This window comes from Rissa tridactyla, chromosome 3, assembly GCF_028500815.1.
Source record: "Rissa tridactyla isolate bRisTri1 chromosome 3, bRisTri1.patW.cur.20221130, whole genome shotgun sequence".
In the NCBI taxonomy this organism is placed as follows: Eukaryota; Metazoa; Chordata; class Aves; order Charadriiformes; family Laridae; genus Rissa; species Rissa tridactyla.
This window is the reverse complement of record NC_071468.1, coordinates 84,653,646-84,678,709: the sequence shown is the minus strand read 5'-3', so window position 1 is coordinate 84,678,709 and position 25,064 is coordinate 84,653,646. Positions and strand designations below refer to the sequence as shown.

Here is a 25,064-nt window from a genome sequence, read left to right as displayed (position 1 = left end):
TTTTTGAGAATCCAATCTGGTACCTCAGCACAGAAGGTTGTCTAGATGTTACAGAGCAAAAGGACGCGGCACTGGTGTTTACAGCTCTGTGACCAAACTGGTGACCACAGCACCGGGTTCCATCTAATTCTGTACGTGGTTGCCCAATAAAATTAAACACTATACCTTCAATCAGCAGATGATGAAAAAGTAGCTTGACAAACAGCGACTTATATTTTGTACTATGATTTTAAGAAGACTGTGTATGCTAACTGTTCTGAGTGATTTGCTGGATAACCAGATTTCTTGAAAGCAAAACGAGGGAAATGAGCACTTATAAAATCTCACCATTTCTAGATCAACTATTAATCATCAAGTAGAAGCTTTCATATTAATTCATTTACACTTTCACTGAAACAAAAAATGTCACAGATAATGGAGACGAGGCAAGGAATTATTTAGCTAGCATATTCCTTTTGTTTGTATACTGAAATACAAGAATACGTAGCTGATCTTTTCTTTCAAGGACATAATGAGGACTTTAACAGTGAAAGCAGTAGCTCTTCTGAAGACATGAAAAGCTTATAATGCATCCATGAGAGCAAATTTCAAATCCATCACTCCCAGAATAGTAACATTTAAGTAACATCAGATTTTTTGATGAATTCTTTAAAATCAGCTGCACTGCAAAGTGCACGATAAATAATTCTTATCCCATTATTATTTTCCACCTTTCTTGCACAGATTATGAATTGATTGACTAAAGCTGCAATAATGTCACTACTAAGTTTAACACCCACTGCATTTAAACGAAATCATTTAGGTAGCAACACACCCAAACTCAGGGAGCATGAACAAATACCAGCTGATCTGATTTTTTCAGGGCAGAAAGGTGAAACAGAAACCTTGATCCGAATTTGAGTGGAGCTTTGGCTAGAACTACTCATTTAAAGAGGCATGCATTGAGAAGATGCTACAAATTTCTGACTAGTGGCTACTTCGCTCTCCATGTAACATTACTTTCTGAAAATAGCTCATGATTTTAAAGTATGTAAAATAAGATAAACCATATTGCTTTCATTAAAAAAATCCAAACTGATGGATTTAAGCTACAGCTGCAATTATCGTTAGACAACAAAGGCTACATACAGCATAGCATGACTAAATTGCAAGTTCTGTTGATATCTGGAAACCCATACATTGTTCTGTGTCAGAATTTAGATTCAGTTTAATTCTATTTACGTGATTTTGCAATTTTGGATGCTCAAAGTCATTCTGCAACTTAGTTTTACCATATTTCCTGAGTTAATGACTGATTCTAGGAGAAATGAAAACGCTTTCAAATTCTTATGTCAAAATGATATTACAACTGAAATGAGAAAAGGCTAAAATAAGAAAGTTTTTAAACAATATTTTGATAAAACTGAAACTATTTTTGCATAAGTCTTCCTCTCCCCTTTAATTTTCAATTGTAATTAACGCAAGAAAGATGGTTTTTTATTGAATTTTCCCAGGGTTCTAGCACAAATTCATATGGTAGCTGTGATTTTAACAAGAGAGGCTTTAGGTGCTATTCTTCGCTAGGCAAGTGGTCTAGAATAGAGAACAGTAACGAAGTAGCTGACCTTTCTTCTCATATTAAATATTCTGGTTTTAAGGACATTATGTTTTGTAAATATTGATGCTATGGTATTCACAGTAGCAGAAAGCAGCTTCTGAGCAGATTGGCTTCATTGTTAGGGTGATGCAGGGACCCACACTTTCTTAATCTAAAGTTTGCCTGAGGTAAAGATCATCTAGTCACTTAGCCAAAGGTCTCTCAAATGCTGCACCTCAGAGGGATCATTAGGACAGTGTGAAACATATTCAAAGCAACCAAAAGAAAAAAAAAAAAAGGCAGAATGAAAACAACAGTATATTATACACATGTATAGAAATAAAACTGTCTGTGTGAGAAACACTGACTTTAATCTGCATTAGTTTTTTGTAGGTCACATTTTTACACTGCTTAACTTCCCACTTGTTGTTTACACAGCATTTTTAAATTTTTTATGGCTTTGTCTTTCATAGAGGGTTGTTTTTATATTGTTTACACAATTGCAGTTGGGAATTTTTGAAAGGGGGGAAAAAAAAGCAAAACACTTACAATGAAAGTAAAGTTCTTCATCCCCTTCTTGATCAGCTTTGCTGTAGCCACAATGCCTGAAAAGAAAGACTCCAGTTTTACTGGTAAATAATGATTTACTTCCTCACATCTAAAGTCCTGACATCAGCTTTGCAGGCTGGGATTTTCAGGCACTGAGCACCTAACTCCTGTAGGCCCTTTGAAAGTTTCAGCTATAATTCTCTTGACAGCAGAGTTTTAAATAAATCATGAACAGATGCAATCAAAAGGCTTTTGTATCAAATACCAGTTGGGACAGGTTCTAAAGAGAAAATTCTAGTTCTGGTGAAAAGCTTCTATGGATAAAACAGAGGATTAAAGAACTTGAAAGTAGAACACTGTTTTACATGAGGATATTCTTAAACTTACTGCTGTGCCTCTTTTTCTTGAATGTAAAGTCATTTAAAGGCTGATCAGATAAAGTGTCAGACTTCTCCATATGAGAAAACTGAACAGAAAGAGGGACTTTGAGGAGTACAGGTAAAGAACTTGCTAGGGGTTCCTTTTACAGCACATTTACATAGGACAAAAAGAACATCTTGATTTAAGTGTGTCTTGCCAAAGTAAGACGACGAACTGAATAATTGATAACAGGATTTAAATAAAAATTGTCCGTACTAAAAACGACTTCTGTTTCAGTTTTGCAAATTACTATCCCAGATTAGACTGTGTCTCAAGAGTTCACAAGAGTGGGGCCAGATGTGCTTATGCCAATGCAAGGTGCAATACCTTCGCCCAATGATGAATCCAAACACCATGAAGACCAGAATGATGGTTCCTGCCACAGCAACCACAGCTATGATAATAACAGGATTCTGTTCACTGGAAACAGCCGTGGCTACAAACACAACACAGAGCAGAGATTAGTTTAAAATTATTCCCTACAAAGGAGCTGCAAAAAACTAAGTCAACCGCCAGGAATTGCAGACTGTTAGTTTACCTTTGCCTGAAACTATTACATTGATAAAGTTCATCTAAAGAAGGGCCTCCACTGGAAATTAATCCAAGTGCTGGATGAGTTAACGATCTTCTACAGGGACTAAAAAGGAGCTACGCTGTAACTGACTTGGTCAAAATGGTACAGCCATTAGCCGAAAGCCAGCACCGGCCAATTCCACTCTCTCCTATTGCTGCCCTGCCTTCTGTTTGCTCAGTGGTTGAGTCCTTCCTAAAAGGGAATACCTGGATATCCCTGTAAGGGGGGACAGTAGAAGAATAATCCCCAAAGAGCTCTGCTTCTAGCCTCCCCTCTAAAACTGGTTGATATGACTTTGGTGACACCCAAGGAAATAGTATCTTCAGTATAAGAATGTTAGAGATGAAACACTACCTATTAACACAGCTTTCTTAGCATATTTCTATCTCTTACTGCTATTAATCATTGTAAATTGCTATATTAATTATCATTTGTTTCTGTTAGCAACAAAAAGGTACTTCCGCATATACAAAATGGAATTCTCCACGCTTCAGAGAATTTACATGCTAAAATATCCACCCATTATCGCTCTTTTTATTCAGATATGCCAATGCTATTAATATATGCAAATGTATGCATGTCACATTAATATAAACTGAGGATGTAAATACTTAGCCTGAGAAACCTCGAGGTTTGTTAAATACATTGCTTGCCCAACATCTAATGAGGGCGGCCATGTACTCAGTTGCGTTAAATGAGCACAGCTCTACTGAACTCTATGGAGCTACGCTGGTTTGTAACAGTGAGGATCTAGCCCACGAGACTGAGAATAAAGGAGGAGACATCAGGCAGCGATGCTGAGCAAGGGACTGTGAAAGTGTGAGTCATCTGGAAGCAGCAGAGAGATGAAAGGGAAAAAAAATAAAATAGGAAACTGAACTGATAGCTGATTAACTGAATTGTAGATGGTATGTTAATGTGGTTAACTGCTGGTAGTGGTAACTGAACAGGAATGTCTACACGAGGATTTTATGAATTCCACAGAATCAGGTTCCTGTTGCAGACTTCACAGGTTCCCATAGAAACAAATAAGCCAGTCTTTTCTTTGCTCTGTCTTGGGAGGAGTGAGCTAATCAACATGATTTATTTTGTCACCGACACTGACCTGTACCAACTGCTTCCCCCTCAAAATAACTAACCCCTTTCTATATTGCACAGATATAGTATAATCTGCACTGGAGGGAAATCCCCCGCCTCCACTTCCTCCCCATCCCACCCCCTCAATTTTATTTCCTAAAGAAACTGTGTAATTTTTCTGTGTTCTACCCCATGCAGGTGAGGAAGATCTCATTATTCATATTGGTCTTTAACTGAAAAGAACAAATGCTTATCTTTGAGTAGCTATAACTTTCTGAGATACCCAGGTCAGCAGGATGCTACCGCAGACCTGCATATATCCCACCTGTGGAACTTTTAGGAAATCAGTGGTCACTATCTCATGCAATAAGTAATGTCTCAGGCATAACTAGTATAACTCAGTTCCTGTAGCATCATCAGGCCATCAAAGCAGACAATCCTAAGCATGGGAATGTCAAATTTATGTAAAATACAGCATTTCCTAAAACTGTTCCCTTATGTCTTTGAACTTCAGTGCAAACCTCACTTGGAAGTCAAGAAGAGGCAGCATCCTGTCACAAGGGCCAGGGCGCAAAGCTGCATCCAAGAGAGTCTGGAAAAATATCCAGCCCAGCCTGTCACCTAATCTAGCAGCCAAATTGAATGCATAGAGGTTGACATATGTGAGAGGGTTGCTCTGCATAAGTGCCTCACAGATTCTGGTTACTGGCACATTCTGGAAGCAGGCCGAGAATGAAATGTGGTCTCTGGAAAATCCTGGGTGCGTGGTACACTGGGCAACCGGTAAAACAGGCAGCATGCAATGTGTGATGTATTTTTACGTCTTCTAGAAAAAAAGGGCATGATTGTGGGCATGGTCTGGTATGATTTCAGTGACAGCAGTGTAAGACATCTGCCCCTGTTGAGGTACTCTGTGCTGCTTCTCCCTTCTGTGTGACGAACTCATTCTGTTAGTGTGTGATTCAGAAACCAACTTCTGGAATGATCATTGGGGTTTGGCAGAAATAAAGACCCTAGATTGTCCTTAGAGGAACGATTTCGGGGTGCAGATGATCCTTTCAGGGGGTCCACGGCATGGTTACCTGTCACTGGTGCTGCCACACCGTTGATGGCAAGGAACCACCAGCAGGACAGGGAAGTCTGCCCTTACCTCTGCTTATACTGTGCTCAGACCCAGAGGGCGAGACAGGGACCTGGTACTCGGGCAGTCAGCTACAGGTGATACCTAATCTTATGATTATGTTGTTCGCATATCCAAATAGCATAATGTTATGGTATTTGCATATCCAAATGAATGAGGCAATACTCATAATACTCAATAAAGGAGTCAAACCCACTTTTTAAGTACATGGTTGGAGGGATGGGGAATGGATATCCAAACACCCTGGAGGATTTAAAAAAGGAGATCAGGTCTGAAAGCTGCGCAGCTCCTCCAGCAACATTTTCTCATGCAAGCAGCCTGAAATGTATGATTTGCAGAAAAGAATTCCTGATGAAGTCCACCATGAAAGTTTTAATGATAAACTGGATTCATGTAGGCCAAATATCACTTTCTTAAATATTATTCTTTGTGTTTTCTATAAAAATTTGTAGTAGTGTTATTTCAGGCATTAGGAATAAATTTTTACATTTACATATTACTTCAACCTTTCTTGATTTAAACCGATTAATGGCAAAAGGAAAAAGCAAAATCTTCACGACAGGTTGTGCTAACAGTGAGAGCTGTAACAAGTGGCAAACCCTTTCAATTACAAAAAGCGCAGGATCATCTTTAGATCCACTGGCTACAAGTCATTTAACACAACTTTTAAATACTTCAGTGAATCTAAAGATAACATTACCACTTAAGTGCTATTCTATGGATTTATATTTTCTTCCTTGAGGAACTTGTGCCTCTAATAACCAGCAATGATTCCAGTAAAAAAAAAAAAAGTAATGATTAAAGTACTTTGATCTGTGGCAAACACAGAATGGAATAGAAATATCCTGCCTTATAAAGCATTTTTACTTCATAAATTTGAAAGTTTTACATAAATATGTATGCAACGCATGTACAATATGTGCAAATACAGGTATAAAATATGCATATTTTACATATCAGGAAATATTAACATAAAAGACATCATTCCTCAAATATTGAAAAGTGGCCATGCCACAATTCAGAATCACAATTCAGAAACCAGAGCATAATACGAAAATCTACTTAATCAACAGCACCAACCTAAAGGTGCCAACCAGTTGAAGTGCCAGGAGAAATTCGGGTAGGCAACATGACTAGCTGACTGAGATGGTCACTATATATATATATGTAAAAAAATGTATAAACATATTCTTAAAATACTTTGTTTTAAAGTAATTTAAAAGCTACATTCAGAAATTCACTGGAATAATGAAAAGCCAATGCCTCTTAACTGTAGCATAACACTGGTTTACTGCTCACCTGTACAGTACTTCACTTGAGGTATATTTCCTAAAAATGACCCAATAAAGGTCTTCCTTTAAAATGTTAACAAAAGCCTAATTTGATTAGCCTGCAGGTTCTGATAAAACTATAAATAACGTATGAGAAACAAATATTTTTGTGTAAAAGAATTCTGGAAGAATTTAATGAAAATTTAATGAATATTTTACCAACATTTCAATTATTTCTGAAGACCATGTACAGAAAATTGTGGATGTTTATCCTTGATGGGAATTATATTCTACAGTGTCCTATCAAGATAATGGAAAATATTCCCCTTTTAAAATTTTCTGTGACAAGAGAAAAATCTGCTGTGCATACTGGCTGGTATGTCATTGGTTTATATGCAATTTTTCATCACCCAAGTCAGAAAAAGGCTACGTGAGCATGGTCAGTGATGGATTTATTCTAGGATTTCCTAATCTTCCATATGTTTACCTCTGAAATTATCTTTGCTAATCCTGGTGGCTACCAGTATGCTTACTGTCATTATATAAAAAATACTCAGGTAATTAAGGAAACGTTGGGAAAACATTTTGGTTTACTAATTTTAAACCACTATGGACAACAAATTAGCTAATTAGCAGAAACTTATGACTTATTATGACAGACTTCCAATTTGTTTTCCAGAAATCTACTCAAAATAAGAAGTGTACCTCGGGCTGTACCTCAGGTTCCCATGCTGCAAAATGGGGATTCTGCTACTGACTCTTTCTAAAGCAGAACTCGATGGATGGAAAGCATGTTATCAGACACAGAGCTAATAATATTAGTAATAACAGTTTATTGCTGCTATTATGATAATTACTATTTCAATTATGTCTGTTAGATATGTGGTATTATTCATTATTGATAGTTTTCATATTCCATGTGGAACCAAGGTGGAATCAAGACCTAACTACTGTGTTTTGAGAATACCCACAAATTGTTCAGGCGGCACCTGGCTGCAATTAATAAGAAGCACTAGTGTGTGTCCGCACCTTAGATATGCTGCATAAAGTGCTGAGAGCAGAGTTGGCATCCGTACCCTTTGAACCTGTAGGCTGTGTACTCTCAGCTCCAAATCTGGTTGACCTGCTGTCAGGCAGCTCAACCTGAAGGAAATTACTCAAACCAGAGTAACCAAATTTCGGTCTGCAACAAAGCAGTGAAGCAGGCGGGGACACAGGCAGTTCCCGTAAATGGGCTCACGGCTGCCAGGTCTCAGGGATGTAAGAGTTTCTTTCTGAAGACCCAAAATGCGGCAGATTTTCTCTAAGCATGCATGCACATATCTACCTTGATGAGGAAAAAAGGTATCAGTGTGATTTTTAGACAAATAAGGGCACAAGATTGGTTTCAGCATCGAGGAAAGAGCAAGCTCTCACAAAATGTCATCCCTCTGTTGAGATGTCACAGCCAGATTCTCTGGTGTACTGTACTGAGAGAGCTTGTACTTCAGCTTCATACTTTCCATTGTGGGGGTTTTTGAGAGGTTGTTTTTCCCTTACACAACTCACAACTTATTATGTGAGCCTTGAAGAAACCTAGTATCTTTGCGACTTCTGTTTCTTTACTAAATCAAGTTGAAACTAGCCAATGAACTCAAAAAACACTAAGGATGGACATACAGCTTATGTATACAGCTTACAACAAGACACACAAATAAAAAAAGCCCCAAACTATAAAGTTTTTTTTTTCAGGGAGAAAATGACCTGTAGAAACCTCTGTGGGCTGAAATCTCCTCTTCCTTCCTCTTCCCTGTTAGAGAAGAATCTAGTAAGGTTATTTGCTACTACTCGCTTCTCTTGTGGGGGGAAAAGAGGTGTGTATTTGAATGAAAAAAATAATAAATTCTTTGTGTTTCAAGGACATCAGAAGAAAATAACCTCACATGTTACATATATGGCTAATTTTAAGAGTGTAATTTGTAGTTCTATGGTAAAACAACAAATTGAAGCTCATCCTTCAAAATACAATGCCAAAAATCTACCTTCACATAGAATTTCATTCTTTCTAGTTTTAATAATATTGCCTATGTCTATTTCCTTTCTTGCTTTACTTACTACTTCTACTGAAAGTGTTAATTTCCTATACATCTAACCATTTACCTGTGGCTTCTTCTAGTGTGGCAACGTCCAGTCTGGGGCTATAATTTCCATAACCAGCAGCAGTAAAAGCACGGATCTGGAAAACATACACTGTTCCTGGCTTTAGGTTATTAATAGAAGCCGAAGTGGACTTGGTTTTCACTGTTGAATAGGTCCTCTCCCTTTGATCCTGGAAACAATAAGACAAAAGATTAAATGACATTTACAGGTCAGATTTTATCGTGGTTGCACATCAGCAACTGACAGCCAGCCTGGGTAGTTTATTCTAATTTGTTGAATGCTTTTTTCACCAACGTTAAAAATAAAGGATACTCTGTGGAGTATTACAAAACACTGTCAATGCAATGAGGAGCTCTAAGTGTAACATAAAATTCAAATGGGATGCTCGTGTTGTTATTCATAAAACACCCAGACATAAAATGATTGCTTCTTTGGCTCTGATTACATTTTGTGAAATTTGGAAGAGAAAATAGCTTGACCACAGCTTTCCAGGGGAATCTGCAGGGTCTAAATAGTTCAAGGACAGGGAAATCTGTTTTTTCATGATCAGAACACCTTCCCTTGTTAGCTTCCAACACCAATACAATACTGCCAATGTATAACTGGCTTGATTTTGCACCAAATTCTGAGGTACTTAACTCAGTTTTCACTTAGATTTTTTCGTCTGGCTTTTAGTCTTTTCTCAGGTTTTGACTCTAAAGCATCAAGAATAATCCAGGGAAAGAAGCTCAGTGTGACACCCCCCAAATTTGAAGCTGCAAGATTACAAACCCTATGAGTAATAACTCACTTTCAAATACTACAAAAGCTGTATCACAGATCATTACAGTATTCAAAAAGCTCTACTTATTCATCACATTTACTGATCCAGATTATCTTTCAGCATAGATATGTGCAGCCCTGTTGATTTTCGGTGCCAGATGCAACCCTGATTTGAAGGGCAGAGAGATGAATTAACTAACCATCTGAATGCACCACATGACCAGAGAAGCAGGAGCCGTACGAGACAGTGCTAATGAGACAGATACAGAAGGAAGGAATAAATCTGTAACTCATTTCAATAGCACTTCACCAGCTAAAAATGATGGAGAACCTTCCCCTTCTCAGTCAGTAAAGCAGCAAAGGCTTTTGCTGAACTACAGGGTTAAATACAACATATATGATTTCTTTTCTGAGATTCAGTAATGGCTTCTCCTGGGCCTTGCCCAGTCTGTCATTTGAGCAAGCCTGTCGGCTCCTCTAGCAGCAATTTTTCATATCTTCTCCAAGAGGGTTTAAATCATCCGTAAGTGAGGACCATGGTGGAATGTATGTTGGTATGTGAGAAAGAACAAGAATGCTTGAGAGATGAGAAACAAGTGTTAAGAAAAGTGTAAACAGTCAGGTTTGGGATTGTAAGCCACAGTGGAATTTCAGAGTTTGGGTTCTGATGCATAAATGAGGCTTATTTGAATTTTCAACAGTTCTTGCATTCAAAATAAATAAATAAAAAAAGAAACAAAAATAACCTGCACTAGAAATCTCACAGGACAGGCTTACTTGGGAGATCTCAGGCAGTTTCCATTCCAGTGGAAGTGAGAGGTGAAAAAAGCACTTATCAGAATATTTCAAAACCACAAAAATGTTTGATTTAATTTGGCTCTAAAAAGAGCTGAAAGTTCTGAACTTTTTTTTTTCTTTTAAACTAATGGAACGAAACTTAAGCTGCCTCTCTCATTCTGAGCAAGAAGCTTATGAAGTACTTTTCAAGCCAAACAGCATTATTTTGGAAGGAAGGCAAGCATTTAAGCATTTGTGTTAAAATTGTCTCACTGAATTAAAGGTATATAGTTCAGTTTATTCGTGACTGTTCATAGGATAAGCTTCTTTTCTTTTATTAATTTCACTATAATAATAAGTGAAATTAATTTCACAGTAATAAGTATAATACCGGTAGGTTTCCTTCCATTACAAAAGAAGTTTAACATCTGTTCTTGTCTTTGCAAACATCGGAAACTGGCAATGAAATTCTGCTGATTATTTCAAGTAATAAGAATGTATAGGGAAAATATTAAAAGCTACGTTCTAAAAGTTATAATTTTATGAAAAGTCTATCTTGTGCATTTTTCTGTCATCTTCCGGTACCTATTTAAATTATGTATTTCATTTTAACAGATTAAGAACTATTTTGCATATAAAAAGAAACATTTTTTTTTGTTTGAAATTTGGGTTTTGAGGTTGATATTGTGTGGAGAATTGTTTTGCTCTTGGTAAATATATAATTTTTTATTTTTTTAAATGCATGGACTTTATTTGTGTGTGTGTGTGCATAAATAAATGCTTGAGGAAGAAAAATGTCCTGCTAAAATTAGTAAAATTCTTTAAAAAAATTGTTTAGCTATCTGTACATATCTGGTAAATTTTGTTATAAGAGTCATTGAAGTGAACAACTTAAACTGGGACAATTTATTGACAAATAAACATTTTATTCCCTTCCCAAATCATATGAAGATCTTTTGATAATTATATTTGTGTAATTCAATACTGAGAATTAGATGTGACACTTGATATTAGATCCAATCTGGTTTGAATTTACCTAATTCTACGTTACCTAGTAAGCTGACGTGCTCTTTTTGATATAGAGGTACTATTACCTTGTTTGAAGAGATGAAATGTCTTCACAAATGATCACAAAGGAGCTCCTTTATTCATTTCTTTGCATTTTAATTCTTTCTTTTTTCTCCCAGAATGTTTTTTTTAAAAATTAGGAATATGTTATGTGCTACAGAAAATTTCCCAGGCAATGTGGAGGAGCCACACTTAGTCCGGGTCCCATGACAAACACGTAGCTACACAACCTGCCTTCACTCTGCTTTCATCCAGCTTACGGTTGCATGTGGCCCTACTTATATGCTTGTCAGAATTTTTTTATTCCCGAGTACTTCAAAGTTATCCTGAATGAAGCCCTAGACACGCTGAAATGAATGGGAAAACTCTGACTGACATCAATAAGATTGCAATTTCACTCTACCAGAAACAGAGATCACTTCATGTACTATTGAAAAGCAGCCCTCGATTCATTATTGTGTTGAGAGAACAATTGGAAAATAAATTTCCCAATGCTGGGACTTCTTAAAAGGACAAATAAGGACTATTTATCAGCTGAAACTGTAGGAAGTGCTTTGGAAGTTTTCAAACATCAGGTCGAAGCTGCCCAGCTCATAAGGAAATACCAAATGCAGTCAAGAGTTGTATTTGATATATCATCTCAAGACTGGATTACAGTGACACAGAAGTAAATGAAAGAAGCTTTAAACACAACGTAGAAAAGACAGAAAAATCACAACTATCATGGTAAAATATCTAAGTCCAACTTAATAATTAAACAAAAAAAGTGGAAAAAAAAGCAGATTTCAAGTGCGTGTTTCATTTTTAGGATGCCAAAATACAACATATGAGATATATGACAACAATAATAATTGCAGGGATTCGCTAGTTATTAAAAACGAGCAAAATCACTGTGACTTTGAAGAGACAGGATAGTTGATAGCTGATGGCTTTAACATTGTTCCACAACACAGCAAGGCAACACGAAGCACACAGCACATCGTTGTACATTACAGATAATCTTAGCACTTACTTTCTCATAATACTTGATTTCATATTCAGTAATGACTCCATTGGGATGTTCTGGTTCCTGCCAGGAAAGCTCCACGCTCCTCTGCAGCACTCTCTCTTTCATTACTCCACTAACTTGCGAGGGAGCTGTTTGGACAAGAAGTGTCAATAAATAAAAAGCAAATTTGTTGGATGCTAAAATCAAATGTCATTACTGATCTGCCCCATGCTGAGCCACTTTCATTAAGGTAAAAGAAAGCACCTTTTCATAGCTCACAATTCAAAGCTAATGAATATTCAAGCAGGACCCTATTACTGTTCATAAACTTAGAATAGAAATCAAATTAAAGTGCAAACAGCAAAAACTGGCATTGTTAACTTGGTGCAAAACTGAGATTGATGGGATAGGAATAACAACTAAGCAAATTAATTCTGATTAAGATAGGAAAGTAGATTTTTAGATTGATGTGTAGTAAATTAAGAGTCTAAATATTTATTGCATATGCTTCTGAAATGCGCATAACAAGAAAAATAATGTTTTAGAAACAAAATCACGTTTTATGCTGATTTCATGTAACTGATTCCAATTCTGTTTAAAAAATAATCTGTCACACTGATTATTACACAACTGGGTGATGAAAACAAGTTTGTTAAGAGACTAAACCCCCTCTTTTTCACTAGTTCAAACCTTTCCAGGACATTCTCTCTTTAGAGCTGAAGTTTCCATATTTGGTCTTGGCATTTTTTGAAAGTGTGAGACAATTTAAGACATAGATCTTATGAAATAAATGAGACACTGTCTTCCTCTACCTTACTTTACAGAGATATACATACATGCACACTTGCATTCATGCACATATACACACAGAATTTCCTAATAAACATCACCCACAAACAAGAACCTTTTGAAATTAAAAACAAACAAACAAACAACAATGTACCAGCATTATAGAGCCATTGACTCTTGTTTAAAAGACTATGTAATAAAATGTCAGAGACTTCAAAAGTAACTTACTTTATCAGTTTAGCTCATGTTTAATAAAAAAGAAAGACAGCAGATTTTCTGCTGATGTGAAGTTCCAAAGGAGGCCCAACATCAACACTTTTCTTCAAACATACATAAATGCCTATATGCCTACTGGAGCACAGAAGTCCTGTAAAACTATAGCTCTTCAAAAAACAACTAATGCATTGAAACCATGCAAACTTTGCCTTGTTCACTTTCAATTCAATAGAAATAAATCCAGGGTGTAACACTGTTCATGCAAAAGATAGATAAAGAGAGGACCTGATCCGCAGGCCCCTGCAGTTAAAAGCAGGAATTTGATCATACTCAGAGAGCAGATTCGGACACAGGAGAGGAAATGAAAATTAGAGATAAATTTATTTATATCTTTTTCAAGTATATAATCTAGTACTGATTCTATACTTGAATGTTTGAACAAAAATTTGGAAAATTTTAATTTTTTTCTAGGTTAAAAAAAAGAACAACCTTATTTCAGAACTGTATATAAAGCTTTCACTATGTAAAATGATGTACAGTCTTCAGATAATGGGATTCCTATCCCATGCTAAAAGCAGGTGAAGTTTCTCTGTTATTTAAATATGGGATATTTTTATATGGGATTATTATATATAGGATATATTTATTTATGGGATTCCTATCCCATGCAAAAAGCAGGTGAACTTTCTCTGTTATTTTTCACTTTCTCTGTTACCATTCACCTTGAAGTCTAATTAGAATAATTACTATTCTAATATTCTTTAGCACATGCACTTTCCTCTATTTAATTTAAAGAGCATAGAAATAAAACACCTAGAATGCACACTCCTTTAACATTAAGGATAAAAATATAATGATAAAAAAATATGTAGAACACAATCAAGACAATAATCCTCTAAAACCGTAAAATGTGATTGTTAACTTCTTATTTGAATTCTGAAGTTTCTAGCCTTTTTTATTATAACATGTATATTCATGTAGGTTCTTAAATTAAATTTATTTACATTTCATTAGAGGCTCCAAGAGTCCATGAAAATTAAGAATTGAAACCATGCATGATAATTTTCATTATGAACCATTACGCTGTATATAATCAATACAATCAAAGTTGAAGACCCCTTAATGTAGGCTGCCTAACTGATAAAAATAATAAAATTATATCATGAAAACCCCATGGGTTGATACACCATTCCAAAGCCAGGATCTCTCTCTTTTGCTCTTCTTGCATTCTCTTTCTAAAAGCTTAGACTATTTTCACTCTCTAATTAGTGAAATATATTCTTTTTCGTAGCTATGAGTCTGGAATGCAGCAAACTAATTTACTCTGTCTAGTTTTCTTTGCCGTGATTAACTAGTTGTCTTCTTTGTCTAAATGAGTACCACAGCATCCTGGCTGAATTTCAGAGAGCTCATTATGTTTCATGTATAATGTTCTATCTCATCCAGAAAAATGTTTTCAAATTGCTAATTTTACGTTTTTAGATGTCCAAAATTGTTAATGTTCAGACTTATCTTGAAACAGTTTTATATTACCTAGGTCAGTGGAGTTTTTTCTCAACATTTGCTGCCTTTTGTTTTAGCTTATCAAATTTTTTCATTCCGTTGGTCATAGCATTCTTTTTTTTAAGCAGTGAAGCACAATGAACTCGCTTCCTCTGTGTTAGTTAACTCTGCGTATGTGGGGAAGGAACAGCATGCAGGGAAGGTGGAACAGAGAAAGGGGAAGATTTTAAGCACGTAAATGAAATACACTGTGTGAGATTCCTACTTAATATCTGTACAAAGTACACCACAAACAGGCATATTGCATTCTTAAGGAATTTCCTTTCAACACAAAATCTCAGTGATTTATCAACATTGCAAGACAGTATTCAAAAATCCTAAACAAATGCAGTCTTAAATACATTTCCTGTCAATTAATATTTTTTTTATTCAAGAGGGGTCAGATTAAAAGCTGGTTTGGGGTTTTTTTTTTGTCTGTTTTGTCTTCCCCTCCCCCCCCCCAACTAAAAATGTTGTGCAACTTTTCATTGGTAGAAGAACCACATGAGGAAGAAGAGAAAGTTCAGCCCTGCAGTCTGTATACGTTGGTAGCTCTGAAGATCTTAAAGATGTATACAATTACCATACCACATGATATTCCTAAAATGCAGTAATGTAAGCTTATTTTGTGTCCCCATAAGAAGGGAATCATCAAATTGGTTAAAGCCAGAGCATCCTCCTCTGGCAAGGTACACCAGCCTGTTGTTACTGCAAGGAAATCTCTGCAAACTAGAGCAAACACATAAGACAATCTATTGACGTGAGAGGCTAGATGTATATGCTATCTTTATCCTGCCTTTTGGGTTGCATTTCTTGATCTGTGCTTAATGAGAGCGTACAGGTCAGAAGCATTTTGTTCTTTATTCTAGTATAATCGTTTATTCCGTATTCTCGCTGTGACTTTCTTACAGACTGCTTTGCATTCGTGTTTTATTTCATCTGGCTTCCTGACACCTCCATTTAAACCTTTAGCCCGCTTCTCATTGCCTATACGAGTTAATTAATTGACAACCTATTTATGGTTTTGAAACAACTATGTCTGATCAAGCTTGAAAATTAGTTAAAGCATACAACTCATCCACAAATACAAGATAAAATATGGTATTAAATTATACACAAAAAGATAACTCTATAAAAACAGAACTAAAAATATAATTTTTGTTCCCATTGCTAGCTAAACCATAATAATAATAATAACACCAATATCACAATAATAATAAGAGGCCACTGTTCCAGGTATTTTTTTCTTTCAGTAACCTAGTTCTTGTCACTGCATCTGTAACAAAGTTGCTCGTGATGAAGACACTTCTTACAGCATTTCTAGACAACTAAGTACCCAGTCCTGAATGACTTGAGCATGCATAATCCCTACTGTATCACTTCAGGTTACAAAGAAGCGTCACTTGTCAGAATCATTATTTCCATAATAGATTACACTGGGGGATACAGGCTGTTCAAAACACCATTTGCTATCAACTTTCTTTCTGATATACCTCATCTCTTCTTTTTCTCCTTCCTGCTGACACAACATCCAATGCATCAAACACACACAGCCTCTCAGGGCTAACAGGCGGGTGTACCTACACATGCTGCATAAGAAAGTACTTCGAGAATGACAGGCCCTCAGCACACTCATTCACCTTTTTTAAATGCTTCAAATATACCATTCAGCAAAAGGAAAAATTGATTTTTCACCAGGTTTCAACATCACAGCAACAGAGAAATATAACTGTGCTGGGCTTTACTGATAAAGCCTTCAAGTTATATAGATTTCAAGCTGGTCATCATTTTCAGATCAAGCTATAGAAAAAGTTAAAACTGAGGTGTCAAAAAGAGCAGGATATTCCAAGGAAATATTCTGGTCCAGAGAGAATATTGCATCTGGTAGACTGATGTGTTACACCCATACTGCTAAGCCAAGCATATGGTATATTATTAATATGTGCAAATATTTAGGTACAGAAAACTGTGGTGATTATTTTGCAAGGCATTGCTTTTAGTCCAGAGTCCTCTGAAAATGTTATAACGTAATATTGCTCATGCCTTTAATCTCTGTCCTTAGCTTTTCCCTGGTTCTCATGCCTAATATTTCCCTTGATCCACAGTGTGTTTTCCAAAGGACAAAAGCAGATGCAAAATTAAATCTTTTGCACTTCGTATCAGAAAAAAAAAAAACCTTGGAAAAAAAGCACAAAATACTAAAACAAAACAATAAAAAATGAAAAACGAAAACATGTGAAGCTGGATTTTCACATATAAGAGGAACTAGGCATAATGCACTCATTGCTAGCACAAAATCAACTGTAACACCTTTTTATTGAAAAAAAGATAACTCAGCAAAAGAAACGTACCTAGGTATTTGTCTGAGATTTCTTAAAGTCCTGCAGCTTGAATGTGTCTCAATTCCATCAACAGCATCAGTCATGGAGACTTTTAATTTGATACTTTTAAAAAAGTCTCTCTAGAAGCAGCATTCCAGGTGTTTAGTACTTCATGTGTATAAAAGAAACTATTAAAAAGTCTCAGAAATAAGGGTTTCAATCCTGCAGTCCCACTTCATGCAGAAAGTTTCACATCAAACATGAGTAAATGCTCCCAGCGCAAGACCAAGCCCCATATTAATAAATGCTACCAAATCTATGTTTGCAGCTCCAGTTCCATCATTTGTTACACAAAGACAAATGAATGAACGGGCTATCAGCCTTCCTTAATCATCTTTTTTATATTTCTTTATGTTATAATAGTAATAATGTGCACAATCAGTGCACATCAACAGTAACACTTTCATTTTCATAGCACAGGACCCTTACAGCACTTCCCGAAGGACATAAACTCTTGGCTTTTGGCCTCTCTTTTTCATATCGTGAAGATATGCAGCAATCACTCCAAACCACCAGCTTTTCATACAGCAACAAAGAGATCAGTTTTCACAGCCCTGTAAAACTGTATGTTAAGGCCCAACGTAAGTTTTACATTACATGAAGCATTAACACCATTTTTCTGCAACAGTGTTCGACAGCAGTTGGGGGGTGTTTTGGGTATTCACCCTGAAGGGGACATTGCTAGCAGGCGCAAACCGTGGAAAAACAGAGATATCGGCATCCCAATGGTTATGACCTATTCTATTATTTCTTTTTTAAATGTCTTCTCTGTCTCCTTTCTTGGCAGAAATCTTTAGATAACAGAGTTGCTTTGACTCTACGTCTATTTTAAGTGAGACTGGAATCTGGCGTCTTACCAACAACAAATGCAAAATGAACCCATGTATGTATATAGGAAAATAGTAGCAGAAAATTATACTGGTCTTAGCTCTTAAATGGTTGTTCGGGATGAGAATACGAAACTCCCTATACTCTATTAACAGTCCTGCACTGACATTACCCAAATGACTCCCTTCTGCACCGACTTGCGTACTAATTTGCTCCCAAAAGAAAGCATGTAAATGAAGTCATAACTTGGTGTCCCACCGTGCTCTGGTTTGCTCTGAAGGGAAACTTGGGCATCAGAATTGACGAAATCACTAAATCAGAACGGTAGGCAAATAGATTATACACCTTGAGGAATTGCAGCTGCCACTGTCAGGGGCTTGGGGTCAGCATGTGGCACCAGACTGGTTTTTATGCTGGTCTGAAGCAGTATGCCTCAGGACACATGCCCTCGCTCCCTTCTAAGGAGCTTTCTGATGTACACAGATGCCACTTGAAACAAAACCTTGACAGGGGTTTGCAGGGACTGAGCAGATTTTAAGACTTTATCGTGTGGATATTTCCCTTATTTGTTTATTCTGTTTCCTATAAAGATACAAAGGCTTTGTGTTAAAAGCAAATAAATAATTAAAGATAAAAATCTTATATATTTAAAAAAATATTATGTCCATATAAATTGTTTATTATATTTATTATAATACCAAAATTATTAAAATTTTCAGATCACCATAACACGGCAGTCCACTCAAGCCGTGATAGAGATCTGCCACAGTTTGTCCTTTGAAGGCTTGGGAAAAGAGGTTTAAATACACTAATATTTACACTAATATGTATCATAATTTGCATGTTATTTTGTATGAATAGTTCATGCAAAAAGACAACAGAAAAGAATACGATAGTTCTTAAACTGAACATTATTAAGTGGATAGATGGAAATTCGTAAGATTTTCTTTTTTGTTACAGTGTATTTCTTTCCCCTCCGTTAAGTCTCCACATGACAAAGCAGCCCATGATAAAAGGTTATTGAGTACCACTGTATTATGCCATTAGTACCCATTGCTTTGGATCAATGTCAGAGAAATTCCCCACTGTGTTTACAAGCTGCAGCATTCAAAAAGAGACCCAAATAAATCAGATATTTTACACTAACAATATCCTACAGAGAAGCCATTTTAACTTCCTCTCTGACACACTTTACTTTCCGGCTCATAAATATAACACAGTGTGCTTACAATGCTCTGTAAGCCATGAGCAGAGGCACACACAACTCTCTGTGCCAATTGGGGATGTCCTGAGTACATGGTAACAGGCAATGGAGTCAAGTAATACTTGGCTGCATTACTCCATTACATTTTTTGCCGTTGCTTTTGTGGTTGAGAAACTCTCAAATTACCTGCTGATCTACAGAGAGGAACAGAAGCAGTGGTTACCCGAATATTTTTGCAAATCAATTAATAAACGTAAGTGAAAAAATGAGGAAAAACAATAAATGCATTCTGATCTCCCCTAATATTACAAGCGAAGTTCTAAGAAAGCTTATGCTCACATAACGTTCTTACAAAATATGTAGTGATTTACTACTTGTCCATATCTTTTATATATCTGATGCATTTAAAATAGTTAATGGTTTGGTAATTCCTTCATCAAGCTCAAAACTCCCCAGCTGGATCAGTTTTATATGCTGTCTACTCTGGCAAAATTCTGGGGAGGGAAACCAATAAAAAGAAAGAAAAAACTTAACAGAAAGAAATGAAACAGTTTAGAAAGATTAGGGCTGACAGTTTGTCTATCATGTTTTTTCTGGTCAGAGTCTATGTCTAGACCCATTCTATGAACTCCCCTGTTTCTCCTGCCTGACATTTGGTACAAATATTATTGTCATGTCTGTATCCCATTTCTTCCAAAACTGGCGGCTTGGGCATCAATCAGTGCTGAACGGATGCTGAGTTGCGTAACAAGTGACAACATCGACTCCCAAGGTATCCACAACTCTTGCTTTGTGAATAAGTTTTGACATGTCAGGCACAAACCTGATTCTTACAAATGTGTTAGAGTAACAAACCAGCCTTACAAATAACAGAGAGGGGCTTTTGTTCTCTTGAAGCATTTGTTTTCCTTTGCAGGAGAAATATTTCTATGTTAATTAGATTTTTCTTTTGTCCTGCCTTCTTTTGTGATTCATCTTTCATAACTTTTTTTTTTTTTTTTTTTTTTCAGAAACATCTGCCACCAGCCTTGCAGTAAATCCTTGGCACACAGGTATTATTCTTCATTAAAGCAAACAAAACACCACAAAACTCCCAAAGATGAGGATACTCTTTTCCCTGGTGGGCTACTCAGACACATTATGTTCTCCTTCTGTCTCCAGTCATCTCTGCTGGCAAGTGTCAATTACAGACACAGGTTTTAGGGAACGGAAGGATAAAGCACAATTTACAAATACTTTCCTCTGGAAGCAGACAGGTGTAATGACTGAGACTGTTTGCTGTAATTGAATTTCATGCTGTCATCTATTCAGTCACAAAAAGATGTCAGCTTCAAGGATGCTACTCATGGGGGAAAAAAACCCCAAAAAACAGCAAACCAACCAAAAACCCCGTAATATATTCTCATTGCTACTGTATAGCTAATATTGCCACCCTAGTTAGACTTCTTTAAAAGTAAAAGTTGCTTTTGCTGGACAGTATGAGGTGATTATAACTGTGGCTTTGGAGGCCTAGGAACCAGTACGATTATGTTTATTTAGTGTAGGATGTCCAAGAGACAATTGAATTGATTCCAGCCCCATAACAAAGAATTTTGTTTCAGACATAGCCAACAAAAATCTGGAAACAAAGTGCCATGCCAAAAAAAATAAAAACAGTTGATCAAATATTAACAGAAAAGCATATAAATATTCTATAAAGATGTCAGCACAAAACAATAATTATAACTGTGCCAGAGGTTTGATCAAACTGATGCTTTCAAAGACATAATTGTTCAGTGGGGAAAAAATATTACTCTACTAACATTCCTAAAATGTGTACAACTTCTGTTCCAGCCTTCCAAATTCCTGTGAAATGTATTATAATGGCACTTCTAATGATGGGCATATTTCTGAAAGCAGCATGGGTGGTATTCCCAGCAAACACAAGAAGAATTCCTCGTAAAAACAGCTTGTGTATTGGGTGGGTTTTTTTCATATTATGACCCTGTACTACTTCTCCCAAAGACCATTAAATCTCTAGGATTTAAGGAGATAGATAGATAAATATCCATCTGGGAATCTCTTCTACGGTGATAAACATGAGAAGTAACAAGCCTGAAGTTAGTGGCTATGCACAGGAGTGAAAGTCATGTCCATGAGAGGGAGGTCAGGCACAGCAGTCAGCCTCCGACTCCCTCGGTCAGAGCTTGCGGAGGAAGCAGTTGCACCGACCAGAGTGAGGTCACCGCTGTGGAGAACTGCCACTGACATAAATACAATATTCAGAATCTCCCTTGAAGTATAAAAATTCACATACATTCTGACAACTGAGAAAAGATCCATTTGATACAATGCCGATTGTCTCAAATGAAGTAATTCTGGGAGTATGCACGAGCTGTTAAAAAAAAAGTAGTCATGCGAAAGCAGAAGGAAAACCCATCACCTTAGAGGGAACATATTTTGTAAAGTTAAGCTAGTTGATTGATTTGAATATACAACATAAATTAACACCTGCCTCTTAAACAGCAATAATTACTTAAGAAATAATGCACATATTTACTTAATAGTAAAATACACAGAATTTGTATGAAAATATTTTCAGTTTGTGTATATTTTCTCTTTTTTGCAACTAATAATATTAAAACTTGTAACAGGAATAACACATTTCTAGGAATTATGCAACCATATTCAATAAATTGGCATAATTTAAAAAAAAAAAAGTATCCATACCATCTATTACATAAACAGTAAACTCTAAACATAACTTCCAAAAGACCTTAAATAGTCTTGACTTTGAGTAGACATTGGTTCTTAAATCTACATATTACTTAAAATAGCTTTTGATTTGGAGGGGATTTTTTTTTTGTTATTTGAGAACATGCTACGGTTCAACACTTCTCCAGCTTTTGCTCACAAGAAAACTTTGCACAAAGACCTGTCTGATTCAAAAACATATTAAACTGGAAAGACATCAGTCATTTAATGAAAGAATTTATTACGTGGTTTTAGAAGCTGTGCAAAATCATCATCTTTTTACAGACTTTCTTGTGGCTTCACTTCCCTGAATCCTAGGAGGCTCTGAAGGAAACCCAAGTTCTATATCCAAAGGTTAACTTCTTGGAGATTTAGATTACGAAAATGTCAATTGCACAAATTATAAACCCATTTAGCTTTCTGATTAGTTCCACTTTTAGCATACCATTTAGGGCTCAATTCTGACCTCTCATCAATTATATTTTAGCTTAGCTGCGTTGATTTTATCTAAGTTATCCTTGCTTTATACCAATGGAAATAAGATCAGAATCAGGTCCTAAGGGTAAAGTAATTACAAATGTAATTACTGCAACTGATCATGCAACGTAGCTACATCATTAATTGGTTACTGTGTTTTTGGTTTGGGTTTTTTTGATTTTTTTTTTTTTTTTAACAAAAAGATTAAAAATTCTTTGCCAATTTCACAGAGATAGGTTTTTACTCTTTTATTTCAGATATAGTTCTGGATGGGATCAAGACAATCTAACTTAGGCACCTGGGTGCAGCTACCCTTTAGGCTACTACAGCTCTCCTGAATTAAGTGCTTAAGTTCCCCCAAATAGCTTTGCTCCCTGTGACAGAGATGTAAGTGTATTGGAAAGATCAAGAAAGAGATCCTGCCTGTTTAAACTGAGACCCATAAATTTGAAAACATCTTCATTTTAAGGCCTTTGAAAAAACTTTCTCCACTGACTACATAGTGAATTTAAGGCACTGATTTTAGAAGAAACAGATAACCTGGTACACCAAATAAACCTGACACGTAACATTTAGATATTTTTTAGGTGAGGCAGACCCCATCTTCCTCACATGCTATCTAGAATTTCTTCCTATCTCCTAAATTTTCCTTATGAATTTAAGGAGTTGTATTCCTTAATCCTTAAAGTACCTTAAGGTAACTGGTTTGGAGTCTGCTCTGTCTTACCTCTCAAGCAAATCTTGTAGGATCCAGGTTTCTACATACAAGAGTATAAGTCTAATTCTTGATGAGATTAAAGGTATTTTAGGAAGCTGCTAGCTAAATGCTGTGACTATTTACATAACTTCAACTTCACAATTGTAGGTAATCAATTTAATGCTGAAGATATTCATAAGGAGAATTAAAGTGTGAACCAACATTTTTGCAAGAAAAACAACAAAACCACAAAACAACAAAATCAGAACAAGGGCTTCTGGATCTGATTCTTTTTCAATTTTTAATGGTGTGAATAAGTACTGACTGCATTGACTCCTGGATGTTGAGCTTTAATCAATATCCAGGATGAAGGAGATGAAAATGGAGCTCTTTGCAGTAACAGAAGGCCACGCAACATTTAGTCAGAAAGGTTAAACTTTAAAAAAAGAGATACAAAGCTGTTTCTGGTTTAATGTAGAATTACTCGATATATTGGAAAAATAAGCAAAATTGTGTAAGTATCCTTGAATAGTTTATTATTCTTCTATTTAACCTAAATCATAAACTTTAGATTTGATTCTGTTTCCTCACTCATAGTGAAGGTATTGGGAGAGGGCAGTGTTGGTCTCTCTTTCAGACTGCATGCAACATATGCTGTCATGTTATGTAAAAGTATGGAAAAATAGTGTCTACACATCTTACAAGTCCTTCCAGGTTGTAAAGGATACAGCAAAAAGACAGTAAAACTGGAATGTCACAAAAGAAATTAAACTTGAGTCACAATCACAGCACTGTCCTGTGTTTTAAAGAAAATTACTGCTTTCCTGCACTGACTGTGTAGACCATTTTTCAATTACTATTTTTCTATGAGAGGCTACAAGTCTACAGTAGAAATTATTGCTACCTACATGTATATAGAGCACAAAAGTTGTATTCACCACCAACATCAGACTTAAATTGAGTGATTCCGAGGCACATCACCAATAGAGCAACTTAATTTATGTGAGTGAGCACAGTATACAATATGGTTCACATGTAGATTAGACAAAAAATACGACATCATTTAGACCAATAGTGTATTAAATACCAGAATGTGCAAGGTCGTACAGTACATAAACAGAAAGAGAAATAGCACTATATCATCTGAATATCAGTCTATTGCCTTATTCATTTGAAAAAGCTCTAGTGTAATTATTTACGCTTATGAATGTATTATAATACACATATTAAGATGGATATACATCAGAATCATGGACATCTATAGCTTGTTTTCTTAATGTATATGGTCTCGGCACTGCTTACTGTACAAAATGAAAAAAAACCCTCAATCATTGGTACTGGAATTTCCCATGATAATAAATATATTGAATGTTTATTACTCTCTCTTAAATGTGCATGTAAAAAACCTACCTTAGAATACAGCTATGCTAAAACACTTAGAAACTCTTCTCGTGATCATCCGATGATAAAAATACTTAACCTACTTATTACCTAGATATGAGTTTCTGTAGCTCTTTACGTAAACCCCACTGAAAAAGGTGGAATAGTAGAGAGGTTACTTAGCTAAACAAAGCTGTACTGCACACATGCTCATGGACAATAAAAAAGTTCTGATTATCCAACAGTGGTTGAATTAGTCATAAAATAAAGCTGGCAATGATAAGGGCATGTCTTATTTTAAATCTCTACTTGAAGGGTTTTTCTTTTTTTAACCTCGTAATTTCTCTAATCCAAGCTAAATTAAAGGTTTATGAAATAGGCATGTAAAGTCAGATAATATAAAGACTCATGGCACTTTCATAATAACATTTGTACCTCACAGGAACTAATCAGAGCTTCATATGTGCAGTATGTA

At 36.0% G+C, this 25,064-nt stretch overlaps 1 protein-coding gene across 7 annotated transcripts in view; it reads right to left on the bottom strand.

The window, feature by feature from the left end:
• Positions 1-25,064, bottom strand: part of EPHA7 (EPH receptor A7) — a 167,186-nt gene that overhangs the window by 31,330 nt on the left and 110,792 nt on the right. For all 7 annotated transcript variants that reach the window (XM_054195480.1, XM_054195476.1, XM_054195473.1 and 4 more), the window contains exons 6-9: positions 12,367-12,491; positions 8,748-8,916; positions 2,873-2,981; positions 2,126-2,181 (exon numbers count right to left, since the gene is read on the bottom strand). In XM_054195480.1, coding sequence (XP_054051455.1) covers positions 2,126-2,181; positions 2,873-2,981; positions 8,748-8,916; positions 12,367-12,491 — 459 coding nt within the window. The remainder of the gene's footprint in view (positions 1-2,125; positions 2,182-2,872; positions 2,982-8,747; positions 8,917-12,366; positions 12,492-25,064) is intronic.